Below are 9,754 nucleotides of genomic sequence, written 5' to 3'. Positions count from 1 at the left end.
TGGCGAGGTAACATCTGTTGTACTACCAGAGTCAGATCATGTGGAGATTCCTATCCCGGCAATGTACATCCCTCATAGTGATCTTAGCCACCATCCATTCTTACTTCATTCGAGCGAGCCCTTACCGTGCATAAATCACGTCTTTGAGAACCTCGGGTGTTCTATTGACTGTGGGGTACCTGCTTCTGATCATTTCTTTGCTACAAGAAGCCTGTCATTCAGTCAGTAGCTCCTTGCGCCAGTGTTTAGCGACATGAAATATGGTATTGACTATGTGTTTAATCAATCAGATGCGTTTAACCAGTGGTAAGTCAATTATTTATACCATGTTGAAGTTACAGTTTTGTTGACTAAAATTACACTTTTGTCTGTTAAAATAACACTTTTGTCTGTTAAAATTACACTTTTGTCAGTTCAAATTACGCTTTTGTCAGCTAAAATTACACTTTTGTCAGTCAATTATTTTATGCAAGGGGCTCTTATCATTCCTAATTAATTAAATTTGGTTTGCTAATGAAATGTCTTTGTTGTAGGGAAAAATTGGTACACTTTAGCGAGTTTTATTTCATAAGCCGGGAAGACATTGCAACTTTGAATCCCGTGGAGCAAATCATGACTAGTATTATTGATGGTTGGTGCTTGCTTCTTAACCACATCATGAAACCTTCGGACATTTCCCGTTGTTTCTTTGGCCTAAGTTACACTGTAAGTGATCCTTGATTTTGTCTAAGATCACTATTACTCTAGTAATAGTGAGATTTATAATGAGCTGCTGAAATTACACTTTTTGTGACTAAAGTTACAATTTTACTTGTTAAAGTTACACTTTTCCTGATTACAATTACACTTTTAATTGTGAAAGCTACATTTAGCATATACCTTCATTATAGTAGTAACCAATTAACTGTAACTTTATGACAAGTCTCACTAAAGCTGTTATTTTTTCAAATAAAAGGACCCCGCGCGGTATATTTGAAAGGCCCAAAAGCTTGAAAAAGTGTTGGAACAAAGATGAAGACATTTTTGGTGGCTGGGATAATTGGGCTCAATCCTGTTTTACACCATTTCAGCTTGACACGGGCATGGTATGTACCAAAACAGATTATCTGTAGCATTCTATTCGGACTACAATTTCTGATCTAATGCTACATGCTGCAGATCTTTCTGCATGTGTTATCTGGCGATGATGATCATTACAGTTGGGCCTGCATAAAGTTTTTAACGGAGCAGATTGACTATCTTGACAACCGAAAATACGATGACCCAATAGAATCACTGCCTTACGGAGGGATTGCACTTATTTCGGTTAGTTTTCGATGTCCAATATTTTAGGACTTCTTTCTTTTGGCTTGTCGGACCATATTTTTAACACACTGACGTGTATTCATGTTCAGGCAAACTTAATGGGGAAGTATTTGGTATCAAAAGGTCTATCTAAGGGCTCAAAGGTTAGCGGGTTTAAGATCGTAAACATTGAGTTCAGTTAGCAAGGTAAAGGACATTCGAGAAATGACTGTGGTGTTTACATGATGCTACATATGGTGTTTTACCGTGGGAAGCCTTTTCAATGTGACCTCGGCAAAGAGGAGGCTATGAACCTGTACCGTACTGAGATTGTTGCAACCCTCGTCCTCTGTGACATTAATAGTTAAAGACGAGATATCTTGCATCAGATTGAGAATTTCAAAGAGGTAGCTGGGCATCCATTGACGAGGAAGTTGAATGCTGTTAAGAGAAAAACAGATGGTGACATAGGGTCGGGCCCCGCAAAACGTGCCCGCGCTCCTGATTCTGAAGAGCCCGCGATGAAGGTGACACTTGTTACCATGCGCACTCCATCTCGTAAAGCCCTCTCCTCTTTTAAGAGCCACCCTCGTGGAAAGGGGGATGATTTGGGCTGCTCGCTCGACTGCGGTAGAGGTGGTTACAGTACACATGTTGTGTCGAAGCTGCTCCGGAACAACCAAGCGTTAATCAAGGATATTAAACAACGGAGAAAGAACGTAGCTGACTATTGCTTGTTAGATGACCACAATTTTGAGGAACAGTCAGTTGTTCTGAATTAATAATACTCTGAATCATGTTATTTTCACATTGGATGTATTTTGATTAAAGAGTGCTTTAATATTATGAGTGCAGCGAGCAACTGGTTTGGTACAACCGACACGCAATGCTTCGGAGAGCTGACATTATGTCCCTGGTCCCAGAAAATCATATGTCGTTGAATGTCATTGAATGTTGGTCGATATTGATGAACCATTTGGAAAAGGAGGAATATGGCGATCATGCAAGGATGTCATTTTTCGGTATACGTCACATGGTACTCCCCTTAACCATTGCATAAAAGCTTCATTATACTAGATGGAAATTAATGTGACATGTTGGTACTGATATCCACTACTATTACACCTTTGTTGGTTAGAGTTATAGTTTTATTTATTACAGTTACACTTTGTTAAAGTTTCATTTTAGTTATTTAGAATTACACTTTAGTGATTTAGAGTTACACTTAGTGGATATAGAGTTATTATTTTGCTACTTGCCTGTTTACAAGTTAACACATTAATCATGTTCACTCCTTGCCTTTTTAGGAGCTCTTGTTGGTACTGCTTTGAACGTTTGACTAGCCAGGCACGCAATGCGACAGCATCTATGATAAGCTTTACCAACTATGGGACACCTTCATCGTGGACAGTGGGAAAACCGTCAACTTGAAAACGGATTTACTCTTTGTCCCATTCTGCATCAACGACCATTTTTCATGTGTGCGTATCAATCACAAATCACGTTTGATCAACCTGCTTGACCACCAGCGGCATTCTGATTTGCAAAAGTCACCAATGGGGAAGGCGGCGCGTTTAATTGTAAGTTGTCGTCCAATATATTGTTCAAAACAATTTTTTTTTAACTAATCAGAATCTGATGTAAATTCGTACATATGTAGGTTAGCGCAGTGAGTGATTATTTGAAATCACGAGATAAAACCAAAGATAACACCAGAGCAAGAGAAATTCCTGATTTTCCTGTCCGCCAGATACCTTTTAGCGGATGCTCACCTACTCACAACAAACAAGAGTCTGGGTTGTTCACCATGATGGCAATGCTATTATATGAGGGTGTTCCTTTTCTGCATGCCGACCTCGAGAAGAAGAAATCAAGGCGTTATTTGGTGATCCAGCTAATAGCTAACCATGTTCTAGCAGACATGAACGTCTTACGTGAAGGTGTCCTCGAAAAGGTCAAGGCTTTTGTTAACAACAAAGAAAAATTGTGGAAGGAATTACAACTGAAGCGTAAAATATCCCGTGTCATTGTAAAAAAAAAATAACAATCCTAAGCTAGTGGATAATGTTTTCTTGTAATATGCCTTGTCTATGTAAACATCTTGTTCATACATGGTATCATTAGGCAGTTTGTTTTTGTTAAACAATGTTAGCAGATCCTTATTAGTTGGTTTCTCATAATTTTGTAAGAAAATGTCACTTTTCAAAATGATATTTATGTAGTTTTTCAGAACTTTGTTATAAGACTTTACAAGACATAAAGTGTAACTTTAATCATATAAACTGTAATTCTAATCAAATAAAGTGTAATTCTAATCATATAAATTGTAATCAGATAAAGTATAACTTTAAAAATTAAAATGTAACTGTACTTTGATATAAAGTGTAACTGTAATTGTAATAACATTCTGATTTTCCAATTTACAGTACTTTTATGTTACACTTTACAATAGTTTCGTCAAAAACAAAATACTTCAACAAAATAGATTGTAGTACCCTCGGGTATCATTTGAATTCACTGGAGCTTGATGTTTGGTGAGAATGATACATAATACACCAAAAAAATTTGTATCAGTGATTATTCTAAGATGTCACCAATTTTACACATTCGTTTTGGCTTGCTTGCTAGGGCAAATCATATAAACTGTAATTCTAAGAAGATTCTATTAAAATAAAGTGTAACTTTAAAAATCAAAATTGTAACTCTAACCAGACAAACTATAATTCCAATCATATAAAGTGTAACTGTAATTCAAATTACAGTACTTTGATGTTACAATTTATAATAGTTTCGTCAAAAACAAAATACTTCTACAAAATTGTTGACTTCACTGCAGTTTGATGCCTAAACAAAATACGAGACACAACTTGATGTTTCGTGAGAATGATACATAATACATCCAAAAAATTTGTATCAGTGGAATAGCTTATTATAATGATTATTCTAAGATGTCATCTTCTTCCTCCTCCACTTCTTCTTCATCTTCTCCCGACGATTCCTCTGATGAAGGTGACAATGGTGGGTGCTCTGCAAAAGGGTTAGGGCAAATACTCTTGTCATGATTAGCTAATCGCTTGCAATTTTTACACATGCATTTTGGCTTGCTTGCCAAGGCAACTGCTTTTGCCTTAAGCGACAACATCCTCTTTCCGCTTCCCTTGTTTTTTGCTTTTTTAGGCGGCAAAATTGTTACCTCCTGACTAGCAGAACAACCAAGAATTTGCTCCAACTATTATTGTTTATTCAACGGTAATCCTAAGGGTGATAGTTTCTCCTTAAACTCTCTATTTATACTAGAAAACTTGTCGACATCAGCCTTGTATTTGCCCATAAGCATCCCAACTGTCTGATGAACCTGTGACCACATTACTGACATCGCAATCTATTTTCCATCTATTATATCAACGTCCTCAGCTGCTTCACCATTACAATCGAACATTTTAGAGCGGACTGCATCTTTACACCATCTGTTAACAACACACTCATCTGGAATAGCCTTCAGTCCGTTATATGAGTAAATCCATATTACATGCCGGCATATAATGCTTTTCCTTTCAAGCATTCTGCGGCTACAAGTTTCTTTAAATGTAACTACATCAACAATATAGAGTAAAATGTTAGTTTACACAGTTAGAAAAAGTGTTATTGTAACAGACTAAAGTGTAACTTTAAGTGACAGGAGTGTAACTTTATGAAGTGTAATTTTAATAAAGAAAATGGTAATTGTAATGAATAATTGTGTAACTCCAATAAGTCACAATTATGTTGTACTTCAATAGACAAGTATACATGGGCAGTACGTAACCTTATAATTTCTGTCCTTGTTTGTATCGCTTACAGTTGTCACCTCTAAAGAGTCTCCCTCGGAAAACCCCCTACTTTTACAAGTATCCATTGAGTACTTGACCTCTTCTTTAAATTCCTCAAATACTTTATGACTGTACAATTGCGCCCCGTGCACCTCAATAGCCACATGTGTTGAGATTTGAGGAGAAGTGTGCTTGTTATCGTTGTCGAGCTTCTTCTGCATGTGTCTTTGTTGGTCCATAGCGCTGTCAAAACGCAGCGAGAACTTGACTAACGTTCCTGATTTTCTTTCAAATCTCTTAAAGAAACTATTTTCACTCTCTGATCTATGGGTTGTCCTCATAACACCCCCCCATCTCTAGGTCCCTACAATGTGCCATAACCCACTACTTCCTTTTAGCGTACATTTCCTTAAACCAATCAATATTATTAACTGTGTGTTCTCTGCCTATTTCTTCCCATTTTGCATTGAACTCTGCTGCTTCAATGTCTTCATCCCATATAATGGCATTCAATTTCTTAAGAAATTAAGAATAATCTTCTCTCGTCACTGCATACTTGCTAGGCACTTTGTTCATGATATGCCACATACAATATCGGTGACGCGTTGTCTTGAACACGAGGGGTACCGCTTTAAAAATACTAGGATCCTGATCAGTGATAATATACTTAGGCTCCTTCCCACCCATCGTAGCCAAAAAATGGCTGAAACCCCATTAAAATAACTCCGCGTCTTCATGCGTAACCAGCGCTCCACAGATTGTGACTGATCGTTTATGGTGATCTACCTCGGTGAAAGGTGTGAAGGCCATATCATACTTATTGGTGGAATAGGTCGGATCGAACGACACTCCATCACCAAAAATAGAGTAGTTCCTTCTAGCGATACCGTCAGCCTATATGGCTTTACTCAAATTACCATCGGAATCAGCATCATAGTCAAAATAGAACCCTGGCCTATTAACAACCATTTTCTTAAAGTGGTCTACGAACATCTGACCGTCCCGTTCATGAATGTAGCATTTCACATCTTTCTGAAAGTTCTTAAAATCATTTAAGCTAGCTCCAATGTTCTCAAACCCATTAACATGTTCCTTCAGCATTTTGTAAGTCATTGTTGTTCCTACCTTTAGCTGTTAATTAATGACATACTTTTAGAAATATTTAAAAGTGTAACTGTAAGCATTAATAAAGTAATTGTAATAAAGAAAAGTGTAATTTCAAGAATCCAAAAAAAGTATAATTCTAACCAACAAAGACGTAATTTTAGCCAGGAAAAGGGTAACTTCAGTAAATCCTGCACAGTTTCGTTTTTTAAGCCAAAATTAAAAATACCTAGCATACTCACCCTTGAATTATAAAGGATTATCATTTTGTGGTAATCTGTTATGTTGCATGACAACTTTTGAATCTCTCTGTCTCTGGCAGATATGAGCTCATGGTTGTGGCCGCTGTGAAATAAGTCAATCAATAATTCGCCATTCCTCATAAATAGCCTAATCCTCGCTTTGCACCCAACGCGCCTGACTCTGTATTTCCTACTTGAATCCTGGCGGCCACTACTCTCCATTTGTGCCTTATCTGTGAATCCCTCTCGGTTGCAAACCAACAGTTTAGATTTTATTTCCCCACCATGCCATCTCTTTGTCGTGTATTTCCGCACATCAAAACCACAAACAATAGCATAAATCTTATAAAATGTCACTGCCTCCTCGATTTCCAGAAATTCCTGTCCAACATATGGGGTAAACTTTTGTTCAACTTCCCTGAAAAAATTCTTCCTCGTTCGGCTTTCTTTTTCCATTGTGCTCAATCATATCTGTCAATAGTCCCATGATTATCAACTGTATTCAACAGTCCCTTAGAGGTACATTTTATTTGGGTTACAGTTACACATTTTATAACATGTTAAAGTAACCAATTTATTTGCTAAAATTATACTTTTGTACATTACAATTATAGGTTTTACTATTAAAGTTACACTTCTTTATTTCGTTCTGAAATTACACTTTTGTTTGTTAAAATTACACTTTTTACTATTACAATTACTTTTTTTATTTCAGACTGAACTTACACTTTTGTTTTTTTAAAATTATACTTTTTAATATTACAGTTACACTTTTTTTATTTTAGTCTGAAATTACACTTTACACTTCTTTATTTCATTTTGAAATTACACTTTTGTTTGTTAAAATTATAATTTTGTCTTATACAGTTACACTTTTTTATTTCAATCTAAAATTACACTTTTGTCCGACAATATTACACTTTTGTCTGTTACAGTTGCACCTTTTTATTTCATGTTAAAATTACACTTTTGTTTGTGATGGACTACACTTTCGTCTGTTACAGTTACACTTTATTTATGTTTACGTAGTCAGTTAACTGTAATTTTATGATTATTATGTTGACTTTCTTATTAATAACAACTGTAATTTTATCTACGAGAAAAAATAATTCCAACGTGGATATGTGCAATTTCAACTATAACCTTAACTAGGAAAATAGTCATTTTTTAGACGTTGAACTTCATAGAGTTCATGTTGAACTCACTCATGTTGACATAGAGTTCATTGTTTAAACGTGAAACACTACTCTCGACATTTTTAAATACCAGTTACATTGTCAAATTGAAGAGTTCAAATAATTAAAAAACGAGCTTTTAAATAACCTAAATTACATAGACTTCTCATATTTAAGCTACTGTTGATATTTAACCTAATGTTTTTATTAAAAAAAACCCAATGAATATTTAACGTTGTCAAAACAAATGAATAAAAGTTCCAATAATTACCATCGATAAAAGGTATCATCTGCAAGTCAACCATTGTTGATTTTGGAATACGGTCTTGTTGTTTGGCTACTTGTTGTTCGAAGTAGATCTTCGTTTTTGTCTCAATGTAATGAAGGAAGATGATGAAGGAAGAAAGTAGGATTTTTATGTAATGAAGGAAAATGATGAAGGAAGGAAGATGATGAAGCAAGAAAGTAGCAAAATTATGGCCATGAAGGAAGCATAGATGAGTTGAGGTTTTTTAAAATTGTGTTTTGGTGGGGTTTGTGTAGTATTGTGTTGAGGAAGGTAGTTGAACAAGTCTGCATGTTAATGTGTGTATACAGTGGGTAATAGCAATTGAGTCTGACACACACACTCTCTCTCCTGCCCAACCTATTTCCTTTTTCTTTTTCACGCCTAATAACCCTATAATGTCACCAAATCTACACGGTCCATTTAGCTAATCCAAAGGCTCTAGTAAAGACTTAAGGACTCAATTAATATAAGGGACTTATAAGAACTTCTCTCTCTCTCTCTCTCTCTCTCTCTCTCTCTCTCTCTCTCTCTCTCTCTCTCTCCCTCTCTCTCTCTCTCTCCCTCTCTCTCTCTCTCTCTCTCTCTCTATATATATATATATATATATATATATATATATATATATATATAGATTGGATTTGGTGAGTTTTGGTTCTTATGGTGAGTTGTGAGTTGGGGGAATCTCAGCCATTAGATTATATTAGAGATGAATGGTCAAGATCTAATCTTACCGATCATATAAAATCATTGTCATTTACTTATTTTCTGTTTTTTCTAGTGCTACTTTTTTTTTCTTTAATTTTTTTTATCTCCTTTTTTTTACCTCGTGTTATTATGTTTTTTTTTACAACTTTGATTTTTTTTTTCTCTTATGTTTTTCTCTAATTTTCTCATTATGTATCCTTTTTTCTTTTTCTTTTTGTACCAGATTTTTTTTACTTAAAATTTTTTTTACTCTTATTTTTTTTTATCTCGTGTTATTATGCTGTTATTGTGCTTTTTTTTTTCTTTAATTTTTTTTTACGACTTTGATTTTTTTTTTCTCTTTTTTACCACATGTTATTGTGATGTTATTCTGCCGTCACTTTGATATTTTTTACGACTTTGATTTTTTTTTTACCACGTGTTATTATGTTGTTATTCTACTGTTATTCTGCTGTTATTGTGATGTTATTCCGGTATAACTTTGATTTTTTACTACTTTGATTTTTTTTACTACTTTGATTTTTTACTCTTATTTCTACCGCATGTTATTGTGTAGTTATTCTGGTGCTATTGTGATGTTATCCGGTGTCACTTTGATTTTTTTTTACGACTTTGATTTTTTTCTCTTTTTTTTTTATACCACATGTTATTGTGATGTTACTTTGATTTTTTTTTACGACTTTGATTTTTTTTTTTTACCATATGTTATTGTGCTGTTATTCTACTATTATTCTGCTGTTATTGTGAAGTTATTCCGGTGTCACTTTCAGTTTTTTTAACTACTTTGATTTTTTTTTACTCGAAGTAGACAGGATAGAACAGTAGAATAACAACAAAAGTATTTAATCTTTAAAAATCATTCAGGAATATAGGTTTGCTCCCATTGTCTTTGATTTTCTCCTCCTTCAGATTTTTTATACGGTTCATGCATTCTTTAACCGCACCATCCAAGTGTGCTGTCGTATCCTCTACTGCTAATTTTGCTAGTGTCACGGATTCTAGATGGGTTTTCAAAGTCAAAGCTTCTGCTTCAGCCTTTTCCCAACCTGTAGGACAGGACAATTGATCAGTAATACTCGTAAATAGACCTGAAACCGCTTCCTCAGCAACCTTTGCATCCTGTTTAACAAGTTGTTCCTTTGAAGT

General features: G+C 35.0%; 1 protein-coding gene across 1 annotated transcript; it reads right to left on the bottom strand.

The window, feature by feature from the left end:
* Positions 1-4,666: 4,666 nt before the first annotated feature.
* LOC141630903 (protein FAR1-RELATED SEQUENCE 3-like) lies at positions 4,667-5,332 on the bottom strand. The gene is made up of 2 exons (XM_074443646.1): positions 5,074-5,332; positions 4,667-4,875 (listed from the first exon to the last, which is right to left on the bottom strand). Exons 1-2 carry the CDS (start codon positions 5,330-5,332, stop codon positions 4,667-4,669), a joined length of 468 nt encoding a protein of 155 aa, XP_074299747.1.
* Between the last annotated feature and the right edge of the window lie 4,422 nt (positions 5,333-9,754).

Source organism: Silene latifolia, chromosome Y (assembly GCF_048544455.1).
Source record: "Silene latifolia isolate original U9 population chromosome Y, ASM4854445v1, whole genome shotgun sequence".
Taxonomy (NCBI): Eukaryota; Viridiplantae; Streptophyta; class Magnoliopsida; order Caryophyllales; family Caryophyllaceae; genus Silene; species Silene latifolia.
Note: the sequence above shows the minus strand (reverse complement) of the source record. Positions and strands in the feature narration are given on the sequence as shown.

Coding starts and splice junctions, on each gene's coding strand:
- LOC141630903 (XM_074443646.1), bottom strand. CDS start 5,332: ATGGACCAACAAAGACACATGCAGAAGAAGCTCGACAACGATAACAAG. Junction 4,876..5,073: donor TAAGGTTACGTACTGCCCAT/GTATACTTGTCT, acceptor TTGTTGATGTAG/TTACATTTAAAGAAACTTGT.